Here is a 24894-nt window from a genome sequence, read left to right on the forward strand (position 1 = left end):
CACACCATTGGCTGGAGCCAACCTTCAGTTCTTCTGAGAGAGGTGAAGAAAATTCCTGACACCCATAGGAACAGGAGGGGAGAAAATTCATTCCTGGCCCCATGTGACAACCAGCAAAGCCCAAAGCTTAACAAGGCAGTGGGGCAGCAGATGGTGTGGGAAGGTCAAGCTTATCCCCTACTTTTGCCCACTTCTCTGCCACCTCTGCGCCCTGCCTACTTCCCCTGACACCAGCCTCTATTCCTTACTTCCCTGTAGCTTTGGTCTGTGCCAGTAGGTTCTGTCCCCATACTAGCCTGGGGTTGTGCTCAGTGTCCCAGGCTGCAGCATTACAGAGCCTACCAGCATGGAGCAAGAGTAAGATAGGGAGGGAGAGGGGCAGGCAGGGGGGCAGAGGATGTGTGGTGGGGGGAGGTGGGAGATGAGAGTGCAGCGGGGGTGCAGGGGTTCAGGCATCAATTGCAGCTATGGCCCTGACCTCAGGTAGGGGCTGGAGCCTAAACCACAGCAGCTGCCTACCCTCCACCCCCACTGCCCTTGCACTCGATTCTAAGATGAGGAGCCTTTTCCCCCATGGCAAATTGGGGTGGGGAGATCTTGTCTTAGGATCAAATGTATATAGTACTTTGTCAAAGAAAGAGATCAGATTTATTTGGTATGATTTATTCTTGACATCCAAGCTGTCTGCTCCTGATTAGCCCTTTTTTTTGCAGATGCTTGCAAATGGACTTTCTTACTGTATGTTTTTTTAACTTCCCAATCACTGAGGTCAGGTTAAGCAGACTCTAATTAATTCCATGGATTCTTCTCTTTGTGTTTTTTAAAGAGGGGTACTACGTTGACCATTTTCTAGGCCTGTAGTACTGCACTTGTCTCCTGTGATGTGGTATGTATTATTAAAATTTAGTACCAAGGGTTCCAGGATCCCCTTTGCCAGTTTCTTCAGTACCCTAGAATGAAATTCATCAGGTTCCGCTGAACTGGCACCACTGCTACAGTGTGTAAACTTAGTACTGGTATGCTGTGGGAAGAGATTGAAAGATGTGAGGCTCATACGTGCTACAGATCATTTGTGTCATGAAGTGACTAGCTGGAATGAATCTTTGCACAACCAAATCCCTAAAACATGTTCTGACTGGTTGCTGGCTTCTAAGAATGAAGCCTAACTTGAGAGTGATAGAAGAACTGCTACTAACTGACGTGGTTGGTAAGAGCAATTGCAAATTAATCCCCCTGAAATTCCCCCTGGATCCTTAACGATATACAGATGTGCATGTGATGTTCTACACATACATTTGTGGCCTTCTGTTAAGAAACAATTCAAACTGTTGTCATACATTGAAATACTGTTTAAGAAGAACTCAACACTCTTTTGAAGTATGAGTACTAGAAATGTTTTAAATAAAATTAAGGCTAAAGGAAACACATTGTAGATGCTTCTTTGTATATGGATTTCGCTTTAAGTTGGTAGTAGCTTAATTTTTAAGGTGTTGGGACTGTTACCTCACTTTATGCACAGCTTTAGCTGAAAAGGTAACTTATTAGCCGTTCTAATGAGTATTTTAATGCATCTGCTGTGAACAGGCTTGTTATTTGGTATACTATTTTTTTTATAGTGTTAAAATACACCAGGTCCTTGAATTTTTTTCTGTTAGCATATCTAATGAGGGACTGTAATTTCTGCTGTTGACTGTGCAAAATCTAATAACATCTATTTTTTTTGTAAGAGAAGAAAAAAGAATCTCTGTCAGAAATATAATAGGTTTGATTAATTTTCTTAAATCTGGCAGTCATCTTGAGTAGAAAATTATCACTTATCTTGGAAAGAGCTCTAAAATGCAATTGATTTCCATTAAATTCAGGTGCGAGAGGACAAAACCTAATGAGTCTCTTAAAATGAAATACTTTTTCAATTAAAAAAAAAATTGATAATAAGCAGGGAACCTCTTCATGCCTGGCCCAAATTAAATAGATGCTTCTTAATAGATACTCAATAAAACATTTTGCAACCTGTTAGTCCTTCCAACCTGTTAACCAGTTTGTGGACTTGTTAAAAATCTTGAGTGGTACAGTTTTGAAATATGATCATCTTTCTTCCTGTCTTTGTCTGTTTTATTGTTTGCCAAGTAGTACCATACTTACTTGATTCTAAGATGAGGAACATGGGGGTGGGGGAAGCCCCTCATCTTAAAATTGAGTACAAGGGCAGTGGTAAGGGAGGCAACTACTTCAGCTCTGGCTCTACCCCTCCCTGGGATTGGGGTCATAGCTGCAGTTGCCTGCCCCCTCACTGCTGCCACTGCACAATGCCATCTCCCCACTGCAACCTTCCCCATCACTTTCCTCCTCGCATGCCATCTTTGTTCCCTCGCCTGCCCCTCTCCCTCCTCCGTGCTCTTGCTCTGCACTAGCAGGTTCTATGCATGCTTCAGCCTGGGGCACCAAGCATAGTCTCAGCCCAGCCCCATAGTGGTGGTGCACAACTGCTATAGGGGATTGGCTGGGGTTGTACTTAGTGCTTGAGGCTAGAATGGGAATAGAGCCTGATGGCATGAAGCAAAGGTAAGGTTGGGGGCAAAGCAGGGAGCAGAGGCTGGGGAGGAGGGAAGAGGGGAAGCAGATGAGGAAGGGGGGACCTGAAGCTGCAGGGGGGATAGAGGTAGCAGAAGGGTAGATATAAGCAAGGGACACACTGCTTGATCTCCCCACATTGCCTGCCCCTTTGCATCATACCTCCTGTAGCAGTGAGGGAGGTAAATTCAAGACAACCGTCTAATAATTAGATTCTAATTATAACAAATTTTTGAATTTTCCAAATATAGGCTCTAATTATTGGGGGGATCGTCTTAAATTCATGGTCATCTTAGATTTGAGTAAATATGGTAACTCATTTAATCTTCTTGTAGATAGCTGTATCATTGTCCTTTTTTCAAAACTAAACATAATTCATAAGAATAAATTTGAAAGTAAACACTTGTTCAACATACCCTTTGCTCTTTTTTTGGGATCAGTGACATAGATAAATAAAACACAAGGTTTGAGGTACCAGATTTAGGTAGCATGTCTAATAAATGTCTTAGATGTTGAGTATCAGATATTTAAAGTGACTGGAAGAGCACATTATTCTGGTATTTGAGTGTAGCTTGGCACATGTAATTACTTCTCTCTCTTGGAATTTACTGTTTAATTTAAAAAGCTTAAATCAAAATCAACAAAAGTGTATTCAGACTTTTTCATAACACAAGAACATCTGCTGTCAGGTTGTTTAGATGTTTTATTAATTTTTCATTCCTGATACTTTTGTTGCTTTAAACTTTTTATTTTGTCATCAGATTATTTTTGTGGACCCTCATTCTCTGGAGTCACAAGCTTTGCTAATGGGTTTTGGAATTCTTATTAAAAATATTAGAAGCCTCTAAGGAACTCTTTTTAAGGAATGAATCTGTTTTAAAGAAATTGGCTGTATTGGGATTTACCATGTTAAGGGTGAATTTTTATTATAAGCTCCATTCTATAACAGTATGCACTCAAGGAAGTTGATGGAAATCTAATACTAATTAGTATTTTGGTTAGAACTCGTGTCTGTCTACATGTTATACATGTTTAATATGTGACAGTGCCTGTGGCCGTACAGACATTCAGTTTCTCCTGGGAGAGTTGCTGCTCTTTCAGGAGAAACTACAAGTGCACAGATGTTCAGGCTTTTTCTCCCAGGCTAAAAATGGCCACTCCAGGTGAAAAATAAAATAATCTGGGCACAACCTGAGTTAAATCATTTCCAGGAGAGATTCTTCTAGGAGAGTGAATGTCAGTATGTGCTGACAACACAGGCTGACAATGGGCTATCTGGGTTAGCCAGTCAGGGCTGCCCTAAGCACTGCTGTCATCTGTTGCTGTCACTGCTGCTCCCCATACTAAAGGAGCCTGCAGAGCATACTGAGGTGTGTGCACAGCTCCCTGCTCGCTCCCCTCCTCCCCACCCCAGCTGTGTAGTGTCAGCACTGCAAGTTCTCCACTCTTCAGGACCTCAGTATTTGGATATCTGCACATGTGGTTCTGGGTAAGTTTTTCTGCTACAAACCTTGTAGAATTCTCCCAGGTTATTTGAATGTGTGATTGCAGCCTGAGTTAATGCAGTTGTATTGCTTTATCTTTGCTGCAGAGTTAATGGCACCGTGAATGTAAGAACAGTCACAGTGTGATTAACGCTCAAGCATTAGGTGACCTAATGATCTATTCTGGCTTTAGGTCTGCCGGCTTTTTTTCATTTGAATTTGGCTTTAGCTTTCCCTTCCGGCCTTTGGTTTCTTGCCATAACATCCTTTGCTAAAGTAAAGAACTTTTTATTACCTGATCCTTTTTTACATATTTATATGCCAGAATCATGTCCCCTCAGGGTCATTTTTGACATAGTTACCTAGTAGATTAACTCTTTGCAAGACATTTTCTGCAATCCTTGAATAATATTTGTGGTCTTTTTATGCCTTCTTCAGTTTCTGTATCTCTTTCTCTTTCAGGACTAATCTCACCATTGCCATAAACAGAGATAAATATTGCTTCCCACTGGCTACTTTATACATTTAAATGTGTCTGTAGGTAATAGTCTGTATTCTGCTACCTAGATATAAAACTTTCACTTGGCTATGCTTAAAATTTGTTGTTCAAATGATCCCAGTTTGTCAAAGTATCCAGATAGTTCTAGGTGATTGTTCTGTTCTCAGTTTTTACCATAATTTTTTACTGTTTAGGTCTGAAATGATTTTTTTTTTTTTTTATTATTTTTACTTCCAGTGTTGAAAAGCATGGTAATAGTCTGGATCATTGCAGAACTGTACACTCCAGAGTTAATTCTACCACTCAGTGAAGAACTTCATACCATGCTATTGTTGCTGTTGTTGTTCTTTGTTCTTTATCCACTTGTCAATCCATATGACAATTCATATTCAAAGCACTGGACTAAATCAGAGTAATTACTTGTGATGATGCTGGGCTGAACAGAAAGTGTCAGGAATTCTGTGATTGCATAGATATCTAATACACAGAACCTCAAACACTGTTTTTACATTGTAATTTTAATCCTTTAAAAACTATTAAAATACCCACCTAAGTATTAATACTTTCCCTTCTCCTTTACATTTTTTGTTACCTGATGTGAGATTGATTTGTCACTAGAAGTACTGATTTCATTGGGGTTACATAGTCCTAAAACCAGTGTTGTATCAGTGAACTAAGCACTGTCATGCTTTCTGACATCTTTTACTTTTGAAAACCTCTCAAACCTATTTGGGAGCCAGATGCAGGGGGTGCTCCATGCATGGGGGGAGGGGGAGGGAGTGGGGGGAGTGGATTGAGGCCCCCACAGTGAGTAGGGCGGGGGCTGGGGGTGCTGGGAGCTCCACACTGGTCACATGCCCCCTCCCTGTCTGGCAGCAGTGGGTGAGGTGAGTTGTGCTGGGCTGGCAGGGGTCATGCAGCCAGCACAGGAAGGGCAAAGGCAGCAGAGCAGAGAGCCCTGGGCCCACAGTGGGCAGCCTGCATCTACCCTTGCCCTCTGCTTAAAAGCATCCCTGCGCTTAAATGATGGCAGCAGCACCTAAACTAAAGCTCATTTGACAAGCTTTAGTTCAAGTGCCCCCAGAGCTGCCATTTTTAAGCAGTGGGACGCTGATACATGTGACACAGGAGGCCGCTGCAGCGTGCCAGAAAAAGGTTTGTTTATGTCAGTATTTTAAAATGCAAGGGTTTAAAATGCAGTACTTTTAAAATTTGGTTATCAGATCAGCATTGGCCAATATGGTTGGTTAATAATAATCAGCTGTTGGTATCAGCCAAGAAAATCTTTATTCGTACACCCCTAATTACAATAGTAATTGGTATTTAAGGGGTTAAAATATAAAATGCATGCTGGTAGGGATACGCGAGTAGTTGGTAAATCTGGAAGAGGGCATGCAAGAAGAGGGGGGCTGGACTTGATGATCTTCCGAGGTCCCTTCCACCCCTAATGTCTATGAAAAAGAGTTTGGGAGTCTCTGGATTAGATGATGTGGGGCAGGCTACTGTTGTACACTGGCAACAGTCTATGACTAACTGCCATCCTCCCCCCTCTACATACATTCCTCTTTCTAGGATGAAGCCTTTACTCCTGTCTGTAGCCTTGGGGCCAGATCTAGCTGAAGTAGAACAGGAAATTGGAGGCATATTTTGCTGTTATTGCTCATCAATGGATAGTTTTCTGGCAGAAGATGTAAGGTAGAATGTTGTCCCAAAACTTGTGATCTGGACCTAGAGAGACTTGAAGGCTGCTTCTGAAGCCCTGTTTCCCATGTCTGGGAGTGTTGGCACTGGATTTATAACTCAGCCCTGACACCTTGTCCTGGGTGGACCCAAACCCTCAGACCAACCATGACTTCTTCCATTTGATAATAGGCAAATGTTATTGATACAGAGTGTAGGAAATAAAAGTAATGCAAACAAAGTAAGCAAGATGATTACAGAATACAATACCAACTACTTTCCAGTCCCAGGCGGTTCACAAGGAGAGCAGTGCATCTGCTTTCTGCTCCCTGCCTAACTTGCTGCTGAGCCTTCTGCCCTATATGTTTCTGTGCTCCCTGTACTCTTCCCGACTGGCCACATGCTACACACAGATGTTTCCTGTGCCACAGGTTAGCCACACCCCTGTGTTTTTCATAAAACCAAGTGAGGTTAGGAATATACCAGGCACTCTCAAATCAAGCTGTACACAGTACCACATTATGTATAGAGAAGTATAATATAACACTGGGGGGGGGCCAGGGAAGCAGGTCATAAGAGTTCTCATTTTAAATTTAGAAAAACAAGGATAAATAGACTTAGCTATAGCTAATAGCTGCAAAATTTTGCCTTCTGCCTAGATACTATCAGAACTGTGAGTAATCTCTATTTTAGTAAATCCTTCAGTCCCTTAGTTAACATTTTATAGTTGTTGTCTTCTCATTTCTCAAGGAGATTTGTACTGTTTCATTCTTGTTAGCAACATGTGAGCCTTACCCAAGGGCAATGTGTATAAGAAAGAATTATGACTAGCTTATTTCTGGGTAATAAGGAAAAGAAGACCTATTGGTATGGATAGTTTAATGAAGCAACAGTAACAAGGAAAACCCCCAAATATTCTATTATATAAATCCGTAGTATACCTTCACGAGATTAATTTGTTCTGTTTTGGTCATTTGTCTCAAGAGATAAATAAAAATAAAAGAGTTCCAAAACTGGAAACAAAATGAAGAGGCATAGAAAAAAACTACACATGTAGAGACTGAGAAGACTCGGACCATTTAATTTTAGAGGAAAGACAAATAGATAGGCTGTTATAGCAGAGCACAAAGCTGAGGCTTGTGAAAAATGACAGAAAGCCCCAGGGATTGAATTCAGTACTTTTCAGCTACATTGGAAATCCTGGCCGGCAGGTCTTTCTTATAATTGCTGAAGAATATTTATGTTTTGATCCAGAGATTTTTGAGTGGGAGTCTGTGGATGGTGGAAGGTACCCGATGATCAAGCATTTCCTAAGGCTGTACAAGTACTGTGACTCCCTGATGGCTAGAAAATGATATTTAGAGATTTGCTTTTAGGAACTGGTTTGTAGGTCAAGTAGATATTGCATTAGAACAAAATGAAGAGTCATCAGAAGAGAGAGAATACAAAAGGAGGGATTTCAGAGCAGCGGGGGGATCCCAGGGCCACCTGGGATGTGTGTCGAGGGCACACAACTAGCCTATCTCACCCACCTCATCAGATGCACGGGGGGCATTGGCCCTGAACATCCAGGCTGCTGATGTCTGACATTCTCAAATATGGCTAGTCATATTTCTTTCTTATACCTACCCTTGGGTAAGGGTAATTCATATGTTGCTAACAAGAATAAAACAGTAGAAATCCCCTTGAGAAATGAGAAGACAATGGCCATAAAATGTTACCCAAGGAACCAAAGGATTTACTGAAATTGAGATTATTCAGTTCAGGTAGTATCTAGCCAGAAGACAACATTTTGCAGGAGTAGCTAAGTCTATTTATCCTTGTTTTTCGGAACTTAAAACGAGAACTCTTATTACCTGTCATCTCCTCCCCCGCCCTTAATGTTATGTTGTACTCCTCTATACGTAACGTTGCATTGTACAGTTTGAATTGGGAGTGCCTGGTGTATTCTTAATCTCACTTGGCTTTATGAATAACACAGGGGTATGGCTAACTTGTGGCACAGGGAGCATCTGTGTGTGGCATGTGGCCAGCTGGGGAGAGTACAGGGAGCCCAGAAACAGATAGGCCAGGAAGCACAAGGCTCAGCAGCAACTTGGGTGTGGAGCAGAAAGCAGAGCAGCAGACTGGGCAGTGGAAGGGGATCAGAATGGCATTTCTGGGAGGATGCAGGTCTAATTTGTGGCACTTCTGCCAAAAAGGTTGGTCCCCACTGAAAAGGATAGGTAATTTTGTGTCCTTATTCAAAAGCTTGCAATTGCAAGTAATAACAAGAAAGCAGACACCGATATTCTAATTTAAGTATAAATAATCCTTAGATTTAACAGTATAGCAAGTAATAAAGGAATTAAGTATGTATATGAGTATATGTTTTCTTCACCGACCACGGGGGTAGGTTCCAGAAAGTTCCCATGGTTGGCAAAACTAAAGGCTTATGGAGAAAAAGGTTCTTAGGGACTAACAACCTGTATGGTATAGAGTATAAAAATCATTTTGACTTGCAGCACACGGGCACTTCCCTGCCTCCACCCATCTGATTGGCAGGATGGGGGTATTTTGTGCTTGCCTCTAGTGGCATGTGACTGGCCAGTCAGCAGCCTGTGGATGGGGCCCTGGTTGGGCTGGATTGTGGGACAGTTTGAGCCCAGTGGCAGTGAGAGCTGCCCGCCCACACCCCTGGATGAGCTGCTGGGCTCCGATTTGTCCCGTGACCTGGCCTGGTCGGGACCCCATTCATGGTGAATGGAGCCCCGGCTGGGCTGGTTTGTAGGGCAGTCAGAGCCCAGTGGCTCATCCAGGGGCGCAGCATGGGGGAGGGGATGTGCCTGCCCTCTCCCTGGCTCCCCCTGGTGCACGCAGTGGTGGGAGCTGCCCACCTGTGCCCCTAGACAAGCCACCAGGCTCCAGGTTGGGCCCTGGCTGGGCCAGGTTGTGAGACAGTCTGAGACCAGCGGCTCTTCCAGAGGTGGCATGGTGCCAGGGAGCCAAGAAACAAGGGTGGGGGGCATGTGGGCCCCTGATCTTTGCATGGGGCATGGGTGGGCTGAAGCTGGGCTTAGCCTCTGCTCCCTGTGTCTGCACCTTGCTGCTGCAGCCCTTCCCGCCCCCCCCCCCCAGCCTTTCCCGTCCTCCCAACCCCTTCTATGCAGACTTTCCTGCGGGTGCACACATTCAGCCCCCAACATTTTTTTCCTCCCTCTGCCTACGTGGCCATGGAAAACCGTGGTTACTCAAAACTGTATACTGTGGTAGCCAAAATGGTATACAGAATATTAATCAGGGATACTCAAAACTGTAGTTGGCAAAACCATGTTTGGCGAGGGAAACCTGTAATCCAAGCTACCGTTCATTGCTATTGGTATGTAGACTGTGTCTTGTGTCATAACTAACACTCTGCATCCCCTTTTCATAGAACATCCCAGATAATTGGACAACAGCAGCCCTGTACCTAGTTAGGTGTAAAATATTAGGTCCAGTGTACCCACAGATAGCCCCATGGTTGACATGGAGGCCATGAAGTCCCACTCGAGCCCTGAGGGAGCCATCCTTAGCATGGACTCTGAGGCGATAAGTCTGGGAGTCTTCAACCAAACAAAAACATCTTGGAGAGCTCAGGTGGAGAATTGGTTGTGCAGTTGGGTGGTCAGAACACTCACTATCTATCCCCAGCCACCCATATCAGGTAGATGCACTCCAGGCTGGGTAAGTTTAACAATGTAAAAAAAAAAACCCAAACTAATTGATCTTCAATGCCAGAAGATTCATGATTGGGTTAAACAACTGGCTAAAAAAATAATTTTTCTTGGGTACCATTGAAGTGATGGCATAGAGCTCAGAATGACTGTCTGTGTCAGATTCAAGTAGTTGCTTTTAATGTTCTGCTCTCCTTCAATCTTGTCACTTACCAGCTTTTATTCATTATGTAGTAATATATTTGCCTATAGCAACTGCTCTTATTTGGGGAGAAGAGATTTTTTTAATATTGAGAGCATATTAGAAAATGTCATCTAAGTGTAAATTAAAGCATTCTCTTGTTAAAGAATGCGAGATATTACTTCACAGTAAGATTTCCTTTGCAAGGAATGCCACTTTTGAGATTTAATTTTAAAATGATTTTGAAAAACCATTTTAAAACAACATTACATAAATTGTTAATGAAATATTTTACAATCCGTGTTAAATATTGAATACTTGTTTTAATACACAGTTTTAACATAAGACATGCCAAATAGGAAGCTGCCTTGCTTTTTAGTAAGCTTTCTGATAGGAAAAACTTGTTATTGATGCACTGTATTATATATACAACTGAAATGAAAAAGCAAAATGTGGAAAAAACCCAAACAAACCTACATTTCAGATATCAGTGTAATAATAAAAACAAATCTGTAACTTAAAAGTTACCAGTTTAGCTTTCAGAATGCCACTGGTTAGGCTTGCCAGGATTTGATTTTTATCAGTAAACGTTGATAAATGTTAATTTTTACCTTGCACTTGCAGACTGTTGAAAAAATATTTCCGTCATTAATTCATTATAGAAAATTTATAGAAAGGGGATGTAAGAAAAATGATAGCTGATGGAGCTCATGATGAAAGAGGGAGCAGTCCTAAAGAAACATGCTGACTGTAGTTTGGACTGCAACTCCCAGAAACCCCAGGGGACTGGGAATAAAGGAAAAAGAAGTGACATAGTAGATGAGGGAGTTACGGACAAATGGAGTTAGGACTGATGGCAGCTCTGCTGCTCAGCTGGTGGCAGTCTTACAGTAGTTATGTTTGTTGTGGCAGGTGGTTTAAATTGCTCTATAGTAATCGTATACCATCATTAATAAATTGTTTGCCCCCCAAACTCCTAATTTTGCGCAACCTTGAAAATTTAAACTGATAAAAATAAAAATTACATGCTTAAAAATAAACATCAATAGTATCCATCTAAATTATTAAAAAATAAAAATTCAATTGTGCTAAGCATAGTTATAGTTAAATAGTTTTCTGTGACCTAATCAGATCCAGAATCAGGAAGTTTTCTTCTGGCTGCTAGCAGGAGTGGTTTAAGACAGAAATGGAGTTTGGAGTAGGTAGCAATATACAGAGCATGCTATGAGGAGGGGAACTGCTTGTTGCTAATTGATGCTCTGTGAACCTGTTTACCTCAACCAAAACATTGCTATAGAAGGCCCTGACAGACATTCATTTAATTGCATGACCAGGATTAAACGAACTTGAGCCCAGTTTCTAAGCGTTTGAGGACACGTGATTTTGGCACCTGGGATAAAATGTGTCAGATCTCATTTGCATGACAGACCAATAGGGAGCCCAGCATCTGGGACCTAGTAAATGGTGCTGAGCTTCCTGCCAGCATTAATGTTCAAAAGATGCTACAGGAAGTGTGCACTATCAGGTACGGGTCCCTGATGCTGTGCTTCCTGCAACATTTTCCCCTTGCTTATGGGTTCCAACATATCCACAGGCTGACCGTCATAAGGTACAGTCTCAGGCAGGGCTGTACCCTGCAACTGCCAGGCTGCTGAGGGCTGCCCTTGCTCTGGCACCTACAGCTTGCTTGGCACCTAAAGCTTCTCCATCCCCAGCTGTCAGCACCATGGACCCAAGGCATGGACAGCTGGGGATTGGGAATGTCCCCAGGCCACCCCACTACTGCTGGTAAGATAAGAGCTCTGCTATGCAGCTGGCATTTTGCTCTGTAAAAAGAGTAAAGCCCTGCCACAAGTTCAGTTTAAAGCAGGTGTGGGCAAAATGCAGGTTGTGGGCCAGATGCGGCCTGCTATCCAGCCTGTGGGGCCCTGAAAAAATTTAAAAAATTAGTATTTATCTGCCCCTGACTTCCTGTCATGCGGCCCTTGATGGCTTGCAAAAACTCGGTAAGCGGCCTTCCGCTCAAAATAATTGCCCGCCCTTGGTTTAAAGCATGATGGAAACCAGTCACAAAACTGTTTTGCATAATGGTGACACAAAATGAGAAACCTTTAATTGGCTAAATGTGTGGCAGGATTACTGTTTATGGCATAGTTAACACTTTGATCACATAAGTGTAACCCCTGCCAGGGCTGGCAGTTGTATCTCATTAAATTTGTGCTTGTGTGGAATCAAAAGATGCAAAATTTAATTGCACAACTCAGCTTCATTTTCTGGCAGCTTATTTGGCAGCAAGAAACTTTGTATAAATTTAATCAGTGCATCAGCTAAAGCTTTTACACCAAAAAAGCCCCCACCAGCAATTCCGACTTCTAAATGTTTGCACCATATCAAGTTTAAGTATGAATCTCTCCTTTTCTAGAAATGTTTTAGGTAGTGGCTTAGTTGGCATGCAGTATAACACATTAAACTAGTGTATTTGGTATATATTTGGCCTAAATTTTTTATAAATGCTTTCTTGTTTTACCTTAGTGCTTTAATTTGTTGCCTGAAAAAGTCACCTTTCTTCTTGACTTCTTATGTGTCAGGCCTTGATTTAATTTATTGGCGTACATGGATGTTGAAAATGCCCTGTACTGAAAGCCTGCTTGGGCTATTTTAATGTCCCTGTGATGTGATTCTTTATTTATTTTACTTCAGAAGACTTTTTCTTCACTAGCTACAAACATTGTAGGTATTGTACAAACAAATGATGGCTTGGGTGCCTCCCATAAACTTTCCAAATCCCCCCACTTTCTCTTTCAAATCTTTCCAGTTGTTAAAAAATCTACTTTCTTGTCTTTTTAACTCTTAACATCCCCATCTCTCGATTTTAATACAGGGGCAACATTGAAATTTAAAAGCTGCTTGCCTAGTAGAAACTCCTGTCAAACAGGAATGCAGAAGGGTGCAGAAGGGATGCTGGAGTGCCCGTGATTCATTTCCTTTTACTGTGAAGAGGTATAAAAGCAATGAAGGAAATGGGAGGAGAATATTAGTAGAGAAAATAAAACTTCTTTGGTTCAGTAGGAACATGATTGATCAAGATGGTACAGTAGAACTAAAGTCTGAGGTACAGAATGAAACTCATTTACTTTTCTGTGATTTACATGAAGATCCCTGAAACATACAGCCAAGCTCTTGTAATGTGCTTTAGGGAGATTGTAATGTGTGCTCCACAAAAGAGCACAACAGTAGTTCAGCAAAAGAGTTGTATTTGAACTTAGTCTAATCTCTCAATTTCTAGGAAACAAGAATATAGATATTATGATGCTTTTGATATTAAGTTGGAATGAATCCAGTAATTCTGCAATCTCAAGGTGCTTAATTCATTAAATAACAGATGCCTGTACCATTGTAGTTATTGGGCTTTTGGCTGTGTCTTCCACTAATCTTTTTTTAACAACTTGGTGATAAGCATGCAGCTATAACAATAAACCTTTATGTATTCATGGTGCATATCATTCAAGGACCTTGAAGTACTTTCTAAACATTAATTAATCCTCAGAGCAGCCTTATGATGAAGATACAGCAATCAGTATTCATTTGATAATTACTATTTGCAGGTAGAATTAACTGCAATGTTCATTGCATTTCTGCAATTTGCAATGCACTTGGAAGTAGGGTATTGAAAATGTTCTGGTAATTCAGAAAAAGCCAAACCCCAATTATGATAACCATTGTATTTTCTTCCAGGCAGAGAAAAAGACATAGAGGTTAAATGGCTTGCCAGTGGTCAGTGGAATAGAACCCACATGTCTGAGGTCTAGTTCCCTGCTTTCACTCTGAATCCTCCTGCCTCCCATATATAATAAATGATAGTTTGGACAGTTCAGTTTCTAAGTTAAGTATTCTGACTGTCTTGTGAGTGTGCCAGAAGCCTGAGAATTGCTGCTTTGAAAGGATATTCTTAGAGTAAATTTCTGAAGTGTGTTTGGTTTCTTTCCCTAATCTTAACTTTCATGACTTGGGGAAGGACCAAAATACCTCTCTCATGACAGCAAAAAGCTGAGAAAATGACCTGTCTTGTTCAGTGAGAATGGGGAAAAAATAGAGCCGCCTGAGACTGAATTGTTGGACATGTCCCAGTTTGAAACAAAATAATAACAAAATAAACATTTTCTAGTTTGGCAGTAATGCAAGACTTTTATAGTGATGGAGTATCAGTGTTATGTCTTAGGCCTGAAGCCTGTTGCCGTGATCCTATGAAATAGTGTTACAGCCCAACATGATGCATCTAACTTGAGTATCTTTTATAAGAGCTCTTGATTTCTGTCCAAATTGAAAAAGAGACGTAGACTACTTTTTAAAAACATGCTTCATTTATAAGAAATGTGTTGCAGCACAAATAGGAAAACATTTTTATTTAGAAAATGTAAACAATTTTTAAACTTTTTGTGTAAGTTTAGTCTCCTGTTTCAGATTGTCTACCAGTTTCTTACACAATGAAAATAAATGTACAGGTGAGGGAGGTAACAGGAAAATATTTGGCTTCCTGAAGTATTTCAAGAACTCTGAAGTGTGGGGGTTTCAGTAATCATCTAATTTACCACCATCCTGTAGGAGAATTTATCAGTGTCAAAACACATGCACATGGGTACATTCAGTCCTCAGCAGGATCACCCAAATCCAGTAGTGTGGGGGAGAAACAAGGTGGGAGGGAACTTCATGGCTTCCACTCCACTAACCTACTAACCTCCATGGCAGTGCTTCCTACATTTTTTATACCTGGGGTGATCTTGTTGTTAGTTATTGTTGTTGTTTTTGGAGGTTTGGGGTTCTTTTTTGGGGGGGGTTCTTTTTAATTAAAATTGTGTGTGTGTGTGAGAGAGAGAGAGAGAGACAGACAGACAGACAGACACTTATGCAGGTGTGCACAACATTTTGGTGGTGTTGAGTTGGTCTGCACGCTGGATCCTGTCCATAGGCCTGGCCCTACCGCATGGAACTGGCACAGCTAAAGCCTGATCCCACCGTACAGAACTTGGAAATTTGGTGGGGGGGGGGAGCGGTGGCAGTGTTAATTGCTGCTATTTCCATATTGCTAGATTTTTGGACTGGGGGTGGGGCATAGGGCAGATCTGCCACTGATTAAAGTATCTATTTTGTGGAACACTGCCTCCATGGCATAACATACCTTATGGGAATCATTGCTCCATGAGAATTACAGATCTGTTTTTTTTTTTTTTAACTTGCTTCTTCCAGAACATTAGGTGGGATGTACTATCTTATCACCCTTTCTTTTCTGTGTATTGCATGACCTAGTGGTGTCTTCACCCTGTCTCTGCTAAGGTGATGTAGGCATGGAGCTTTTAATTTTTCTCTGCCCCTACTCTATCTCTTTTATTTTGATTTCTTATCTTCTGTTGTTCCTGTGTCATCAGTCTTGTCACCATCTCCCTTATCCCATCCTCCTAGACCAGTAGGGGCTCACCTTTTTGGTAGACATGCCAGGAGGTAAGCCCCACACTTCCCCAGTGCCACTCCAATCTCCTACCCTGCCCAATTTGTTGCTCAGTGCTCTGTGCTCCCTGTCTGATCTATTGTTTTGCTTTCTCTTCCTCGCCTGGTCTGCCACTGTTTCCCATGCTCCCTCCCTGATCTGCCATGTGCCACACTTAGATGTCTGTGCCCCTTGTGGTACATGTGCTGGAGACTGGTCACCTCTATTGCAGCTTTACATCAGACTTGACTAGAAGTGTAATCCATACTGTGGACCACTTTTAAAGAAGTATTTGGATGCTTGCTTGCTCTGGGGTGTTTGGCAGTAAAATGGTTAAAAAAAGTATAATAAATTATTAGGAAATCATAATTATGAATCTGTCGATAAGTGGTTGTGTTGGTATTGGTATATTCTGGTACGTTCTGCTACAAATTAGATTGTCATGCTGAGAGGTTGTTACAAGTATGTACCCATCACAACAAAGAATTTTTCTAATGCTATTTTAATAAATAACTTGTATTCATCACTGAGTCTTTGGGAGACATCCAGCAGATCTGTGAGAGTAACCTTCATACTAAAGATAATTTTGTGCTCTTAGGTGAATCAGCCAGGCAGGAGGGCGTTTGTGAATCATGTTCTCTTCCAGAGTATGATTTGATGTTTTTCTGCTAAGCTGTTTAAGACAGGTATTTTTAACCACTTATATGGTGTGTGTATAGCATGTGCCTAAAGTGATAAGTCCAGCAGCTTCCCTAGTGGTGGGGTATTGATGGACTGTGAAGTACAAGAACAAAAATAATTTTTTGCAATCATCTAGAAAGTACCCTAATGCAAACGCTTGTGTTGCCAGAGTCTGTGCATGGGTGCTTCCAGGCAAAAAATGAAACTCACCACCAAGAACGTCCACGACCTTCAGTTTCCGGATGATTGCTGTGTGATGTCTCACTCTCTGCATAGGATGTGCAAGTGACCCTAGATCTCTCCAATACATCATATAGGAGACTTGGCCTGTCCTTAAACATCGCCAAGATGAAGGTTCTCCACCAACAACCCCCGCCCCCCTCCCCGGCCAGCTGAACATCCCTTGTGCTATCTATGTGTGAGTAGATGGGGAGGCTCTGGAGTACATGGAGCACTTTCCGTTTTTCAGCAGCCACCTCTCTCAATGGGCTACCATTGATGAGGGTATCAAATAAAAACACCCTGGAAAAAAGCAGCACAGGGCACTGTTCCCCACAGTGTTCTGAGGCAAGTTGGGGCTCGGACTTCTAGGCATGCTCTGGCATCTGGCTGGAGCACCTCCGTGGTGCCCCCCTGCTGCCCTAGCATGCTGTGTTGTGTGCCAGGGCAAGCAGGAGCGGCTCAAGACTGTGCCCCAGGTGCCGTCTCCAGTAAATAGGGGATTGTGTGTGTGTGTGTGGGGGGGGCTGTAGATGTGTGGGGTTTGTATGGGGGTAAGGGGACTGGTCTTGGGTCCCCTGCAGGGCCTGCAGCCCTCCCCCCCGCCCGCAGCAGCAGTGGCCATGGGGCTTTCAGAGCCAGAGCCCCAAGTGGCATGGGGTGGCCCGGATTGCCTCAGAGCCAGTGCTGCCTGTCACAGGGCCATGTGGCTTCAGGCAGCACCAGGACCACTCAGACTGTCGCCCAGGGCTCGGCCCTGCTCCCGGGGACTGTGCATCGTGCTGGACCAGGTCCTGCCTCCATGGAACTGGCCCAGCCTTGACAGTGTGCGGGGCTCATAGAGGCAGGACCTGGCCCCGTTACAACGTTGCTGTTCTCATGAGTGAGGCCAGGCCCTAGGTGACAGCCTGAGTGGCCGCAGTGCTGCCTGGAGCCACACAGCCCCTTGCTGGACCAGCCCTGCGATGGGTGGCACAAGCGGCGCCGGCTCTGAGGCGATCAGGGCCATGCTGCACTGCTGGGGGCTCTGCCTGCAGTGGACCCTGAGCACCCCAAAGCTGCTGCTGCTGTGAGGGTGAGCTATGTGCCATGAGGGTCCTGTGGGGAGGGTGTGTGCACCATGCAGGGGGAAAGCTGTGGGCCTTGTGGGGGGGGCCAGTGCATGTGCTATATGGGGGTCTGCAGCCTGTGGGGGGGCAGGGGACCCACAGAGCCCCCCCACACCCACGGTCCCCCCACAATCCACCCACAACACCTACATACCCAGCCACAAACCCTAAGCCCCTGCACAAGCCCCATACCCTCTCTCAGACCTCACCCCCACAAACCCTACACCCGCCCACAAACTCCCTCAACCCCCTCCCGCCCAACTGCTTTACACTTGTAAATATATCAATAAAACTTTCCCCTACTGCTTGCTTTATATATAGTGGTATTTCATTTTAATAGTGGAAGAACAGTATTTTGGGCATTTTAATGGGAGAATTTACATTTCTTATCACTGTCAGAGTACAGGCAGGCCTCAAACTTATGACACAATTGGTTCCTGAAAACCAGGTCTTAAGTCAAAATGTTGTAACTTGGAACCAACTTTCTCATAAGAAACAGTGTTATAAATGGGGGATTGGTTCCTGAACCAAGGCCCAATACCCTATTTTCACCAAAAATACCCCAGAATTTTCTACTCAGTCAATTATAGATGAGTAATATAGCTACATTAATGTATTTATATTGTAAGTAGCAATCATATTGATCTGGAAGGACTTCTTTGAGGTGACTTTGCTGGACTTTTTGAAGGGTTGTTGGCTGGATTCTTCTCAGGAGTCCTCGCTGCAGGTTCTTCTGGAGTCTTGTCTGGTTTCTTAAAGAAAGTGTCCAAGGAAGTTTGGACAGATGTTCTCCAGGTAGATGGGTGACACTGCGAACTTGTTCACTGGTGTGGCAACACATTGGATCAAGTGTTTTAAACATGAAACTGACGTCAGAAACTTGAAACAGGGTGTCAATTTAGAAATGTTTAAGTGTGAAACATTGTAACTCAAAACATTGCAAGTCGAGAACTGCCTGTATTTGCAATTTCTAAACAGGGAACACCAGGATCTCTGTTGGTGAGACAAGTGGTAAGACGCATGCAGAGGAGCTTGTCCAGGGCCAGCACTGGGGACCCAGCTGGAGGGCAATTGAGGTGGTTGACCTCTTGGCCATTTGGAGCCAAGAGGACACGCTTTGACAGTTCAAAGTGGGTCACCACAAGGATCACACCTTATAGGCGATAGCTGCCCAGATGGCAGAGTGGGGGCACCTCATCTGGGTCTGGCAGGGGTGCAGCCTTGGGGCTGCAGAGCCAAGGGAGTGGATACTGTTGCAGGTAGCAGCAGGTCACAGGCAGGCAGCAACCCCCACTGCCAGACTGCTCCAGCGGATAGGGGGCGAAGGGGCCACTCTAGGTTAGGGACTGCTTCAGCAGTCCAGCTGGCACAAGGGGTTGTGTCCCCAGATACCAAGTGGTCATGCCTCTGAGGCTCCTGAGAGCAAGTAGTCCTGAACTGCTCACCAGGACAGGTTTTTATACTGTGGGGGCCAACACAGGTGCTGGCCCCAGGCCCTAGCTCCCCCTGGCTGCAGATCTGGAAGGAGCTGGGCAAGGTCATTTTGCCCCAAGTGGCACAACTTGCCCCACATCAAAGTGCATGTCCAGGCACATGCGCTAAGGCAAAAATCCTCGACTCAATTTTGTGCCACTCCTATCTGAGCTGCTGCAAGTGCATGTGCCCCAGGGGATTTCTTTTGGTCCAATCCTCCAGTTTGTCTAGGTCTCTCTGAATCCTAGTCCTACCCTCCAGTGTATCTTACTCTCCCAAGCTTGGTGATATTGGCAAACTTGCTGAGGGCGCACTCTATCCCATCTTCCAGGTTACTGATGAGGATATTGAACAAAACTAGCCTCGGGACTAATTTGATTCTGGCTGCCAGCTAGACATCGAGTAATTGTTTACTACCTTTTGAGCCCAGTGATCCAGCCAGTTTTCTATCCATCTTACAGTCCATTCATCCAACCTGTACTTCCTTAGCTTGCTTGGGAGAATATTGTGGGAGACTGTGTATCAAAAGCCTTGCTAAAGTCAAGGTATACCCCATACACTGCTTTCCCTGCATCCACAGAGCCAGTTACTTCTTCATAGAAAGCAGTTAGGTTGGTCAGGCATGACTTGCCCTTGGTGAATCCATGCTGACTGTTCCTAACCATCTTCTTCTTCAAGTGCTTAGAAATGGATTATTTGAGGACCTGCTCCATAATCTTTCCATGGACTGAGGTGAGGCTGACTGGTCTATAGTTGCCTGGAGCCTCCTTTTTTCCTTTCTTAAAGATGGGCACTATATTTTCTCTTTTCTAGTAGTGCAGGACCTTTTCCTATTGCTATGAGTTTTCAAAGATAGTGGGCAGCAACTCTGCAGTCACACCAGCGAACTCCTTCAGCATCTCTGGGTGTGTCATGAGCAGCCTTATGGACTTGTACACATCCAGCTTTTCGAAATAGTCTCTAACCTGTTCTTTTGGTCTTGTCAGGTGCTTTAGCCTTTTCTGCCTCATCTTGCACTACATTGCCTCCACCATCAGTAAGGGTCTCACACTTTCCCTGATCTTCCTTTTGTTGCTGACTTCCTTGTAGAAACCCTTCTTTTTACCTTTCATGTCCCTTGCTAGCTGCAACTCCGGTTGTGCTTTGGCTTTTCTGATCTGTCCTTGCATGTCCAAGCAATACTTTTGTCCTCCTCCCTAGTCATTTTTCCAAGTTTCCACTTCTTGTAGGGTTCCTTTTACTTGTTTTTAGCTCATTGAAGAGTTCTCTATTAAGCTAAGCTGGTATTCTGCCATATTTGCTAGTTTTCCTGCATGTTGAAGTGGTTTGTTCTTGTGCCCTCAGTAAAGTTTCTTTAAAGTACAGCCAATTCTTCTACACTCCTTTCCCTTTCAGACTGCCCCACACTGTTCTTACAGTTAAGAAATTTCTCTAAAGAGGTAAACTAAATATGCTTTGCTGTAGTGTAAAGTGTGTGTGTGTGGGGGGGGGCATATGTTGGGGTATATATGTGGCTGTTTGTGGGGGCAGACTGGGAGCCTTGTTGTCCAGCCTCCATGGCAAAGGAGAATAATTTTTGCATGTCGTCTTTGCAAATATTTGAAAACATGCGTCTTTCTTCCCCTTCTTACCTAGTTTCCTTTTTTCAAACTAATTATAACTAGTTCCTTCAGCTTTTGCTCATGCAGTTTGCTTTATGCCCCCTTTATCATTTTCATTGGTCACCTCTGGAAGCTAGTTGCATCTTCACCATTGGCAAAAGAAATGAAGAAGTAAAAGGACAGGTTAATTAATTGCACTGTCTGTAAGAGTTTTCCATTAGATTTTGCTCATGAGGTGCCAGCTTCATGTTAATGGAAGGAATTGCTTGGCTCTGACCTTGTCCAAGGCATGACTACCCATTTATCTGGGGAGTTTGCAGTTGTCCTGCTAACTATTCCATTTCAACAAGTTTTAATACAGAAATGTTTCTTTTCATTCCCTTGCCCCAAAATAATTCTTCATTTTAATTAACAGAACAGAGCATTAGTAGTCTTTTGAAACTGCAGAAACTATATTTATATTTTCTGGTTGGGTACAACACATACCTTCTCTTCATTATGAAGTTCTTGTTTACTACAAAGTTGTGTGCCTCTTGTGAGGGGAAAGAAAGAGTGAAGAAGCACTTGGAGACTTTCACTCGAAATGTTCATTTTGAAAACTCTCCTGGTCAATGGACTGGTTATGAATTAGCCAGAGACACCCATATATTATCCAGATACCTAAATCTAGTGTGCCAGAAAGCTTTTCCTTGCAGGGGCTAAATCAATCTGTTTACAAATCAGGGAGCTAATGGCTCAGAGCAGCAGAGGCATAACAAGTCAGCTGGGTGATTGGGGCAGCTCTGATGCATGGAGACAGCGGCAGTTTCCAGCTGCTGCTGTGCTGTCACTATGATTGTGAGGCTATGGCGGTCACCCTGTCTTAGTTATGCTGCTTCAGAGCAGTCATACAGTAAATCTAAATCTCTGTAGAACACAAATGAAGTTTTCCATTAATAATGTGTCTAGGAGCCTCTTTCCCTGCCCCCAACTCTCCTCCACTGAAAGATGAAGACCACCTGAAATTGCACTTAGTCAGCGAGAGCTGTGGGTCTGTAGTACCTCTAAGTCTGGCTCTCCGTGTTAATCAGAGCTTTCAGGACTTTGCCTGGCACCTTTATGTATCCAGTTCAGATTACAAAATAGTTTCTCTCACCTTGTTTCACCTGGTACATTCCTTGGACTAAGAATATATCTGCATGTTTATGTTTTTTCTTTAGCTTGTGAGATTTCTTTTTAATGACTTAATGTTTCCGTTGTGTCAAATTTTAAATGCCTTTTACATATTTGCATCTGTAAATATTTTCAAATACTGTAACTAGCACCCAGTGTCTATGTGCATCTCTTTTGCATACTGTTTTGTTGCATTCAAACCGTAATATTTAACTTGAGACTTAACTTGCTGTTAGGCTCTCTATTTGGTCATTAACTGCTCACTTTTTCTTTTTTTTTTGGTAGGTGTGGCTTCTATGACAGTACCAGTATACATTGCAGAGGTTGCTCCACCCCACTTACGAGGCAGATTAGTTACCATTAATACTCTCTTCATCACCGGAGGACAGTTCTTTGCAAGTGTTGTTGATGGAATCTTCAGCTACCTCGCAAAGGATGGATGGAGGTTTGTGAATTATTACATTTCCAAATAAAAAAAGTCACTGTTGGGAAGGAGCTAGGCAAATAATTGAAGGACTACTAAATTATTGCCAAAATGAAGCAAATGGGGAATAGCTTGCATATTCTGTGGTAAAACGGAATATCTAGACAGAACTTTAATAACATGTATTTCTGTAAAGAAATGCATACTCTTCATATTTAGTTCTGGTATTTAAAGTAGTTTTAGCTCTCCTGGTCATTTACAGCAATTTTAAAAGTGGTCTAATTAATTAGTATGCATGGAAGAGCTTGAATGGTTCTCAAACTGACTATAAGAGAATATATAAACCCAGTCTGCAGGTTGCCTTTTAAATGTGTGAAAGTAGATATTAACTTTTAAAAAGGCAAATTTCAAATAGATGTGGCTTTGAAAAGATTAAATTTAAGCATATGCGTAATATCCTTTGAGAGTAAGCAGCACCTGCCATAGAGGTGAGAGCGCAGCAGGGGATCCGTGGCACAGTGCAGGGTGGGGGAGGGGGACATACGGGGCTGAGCTGTATGCTGCGGATTCCCTGTGCTGCTTTGGGCCAAATCACTCCTCATGGGCCAGATCCAATCACTTTGTGAGCCAGATCCAGCCCATGGACTATAGTTTGCTGACCTCTGGTATATACCATTGTTTTTAGTTCTACAGTTGAGATATTCAATTGAACCAAATGTATTGCCCAGTTTTTCAAGGAGAATGTGTATTTTGATAACCTTTGCATCATAATGCAGTTGCATTTTGCTATTGACTCACTGTTCCACTCAAATAAGAACAACGAAGTTTTGTAGAATTTTTGTGTCATTTTTAAATGAAAAAATTGTGTAATTGGTTTAAAGACTCTCTAAAAAGGTAAAAGTAGGCAAAGCAGTGTCAGGCCAAAATACTAGCAAACCAATGTGCAGTGCAGCCTCCTAGCAATTAAACTATTAGGTTTCTGTAGCTAAGTGTTTTATTATTGAAATTAAACTTCAGATCTAAATTGCTAATGTTGTTTATATATTAATAAAAAGAAAATATTTTGTTTTTGTAGAAAGATCATTTGGAAACGAAGTGGTTTTGCTACTTGTTTCATAGTTTCTAGGGTTGGAAGGGACCTGAGTAGATCATCTAGTCCGACCCCCTGCCATGGCAAGAAAGAGAGTACTGGGGTCAAACGACCCCAGCAAGGTATACATCTAGCCTCCTCTTAAAGACCCCCAGGGTAGGAGCCAGCACCACTTCTCTTGGAAGTTGGTTCCAGATCCTAGCCGCCCTGACTGTGAAGTAGCACCTCCTGATATCTAGCCTAAATCTACCCTCTGCCAGCTTGTGACCATTATTCCTGGTCACTCCTGGCAGTGCTTGGGGAAACAGTGACTCCCCCAATGCCTGCTGATCCCCTCTGACTAGTCTGTAACAGGCCACTAGATTCTGCCCCTCTGACTAGTCTGTAACAGGCCACTAGATTCTGCCCTCAGCCTTCTCTTGTGGAGGCTGAACAGGTTCAGGTCCTGTAGCCTCTCTTCATAGGGCCTGCCCTGCTGCCCCCTGATCATGCGAGTGGCCCTCCTCTGGACCCTCTCCATGTTGTCCACATCCCTCCTGAAGTGCGGTGCCCAGAACTGGACGCAGTACTCCAGCTGCGGCCTGACCAGTGCTGCATAGAGGGGAAGGATCACCTCCTTGGACCTGCTTGAGATGCATCTGTGGATGCATAACAAGGTACGGTTGGCCTTCCTAACTGCATCCCCACACTGCCGGCCCATGTTCATCTTGGCATCAATGATGACTCCAAGATCCTTTTCTGACTCTGCACTGATGAGAAGGGAGTTCCCCAACCTGTAGGTATGCTGCTGGTTCTTCCTCCCCAGGTGCAGTACCCTGTACTTGTCAGTGTTGAATTCCATCCTATTTTCATCCGCCCACCCCTGTAACCTGTCTAGGTCCGATTGTAGCCTATTCCTCCCTTCTAGCATGCCCACATCCCCCCCCACATCTTAGTGTCATCAGCAAATTTGAACAGGGTGCTTTTTACACCCTCGTCCAAGTCACTGATGAAGATGTTGAACAGTGCGGGCCTGAGGACTGAGCCCTGGGGAACCCCACTGCTCGCATCCCTCCAGGTCTAAAATGACCCATCCACCACCACTCTCTGGGTGCGGCTTTCCAGCCAACTAGTGACCCAATTGACTGTGTAGGTGTCGACACCACAGTCCCCCAGTTTTTTAATGAGAATGGGGTGAGAGACAGTGTCGAAGGCCTTCCTAAAGTCTGGGAAGACTATGTCCACTGCTACCCCCGCATCTAAGGATTTGGTGACCTGGTCGTAGAAGGCCACCAGGTTGGTCTGACAGAACCTGCCGCTAATGAACCCATGTTGGTTGCCCCTAAGCATAATCTCCCCTGCTGGCCCCTCGTGGACATGTGCCAGAATAATTCTCTCAAAAAGCTTACCCAGGATCGAGGTAAGACTAACTGACCTATAGTTTCCTGGGTCGTCCTTCCTCCCTTTTTTGAGGATGGGAACTACACTGGCCCTCTTCCAGTCCTCTGGCACCACACCAGAGCACTACGAGTGCTTGTAAAGCTGTGCTGGGGTCCCTCAATGACCTCAGTTAATTC

The 24894-nt window shown here is 43.5% G+C and overlaps 1 protein-coding gene across 1 annotated transcript in view; it reads left to right on the forward strand.

The window, feature by feature from the left end:
• SLC2A13 (solute carrier family 2 member 13) overlaps positions 1–24894 on the forward strand; it is a 323937-nt gene that overhangs the window by 51237 nt on the left and 247806 nt on the right. Inside the window, exon 2 of the mRNA XM_090042052.1 lies at positions 22110–22269. Coding sequence (XP_089898178.1) covers positions 22110–22269 — 160 coding nt within the window. The remainder of the gene's footprint in view (positions 1–22109; positions 22270–24894) is intronic.

The sequence above is a fragment of the Crocodylus siamensis genome, chromosome 4 (genome assembly GCF_052110815.1).
Source record: "Crocodylus siamensis isolate JL-2025a chromosome 4, ASM5211081v1, whole genome shotgun sequence".
Lineage (NCBI taxonomy): Eukaryota > Metazoa > Chordata > Crocodylia > Crocodylidae > Crocodylus > Crocodylus siamensis.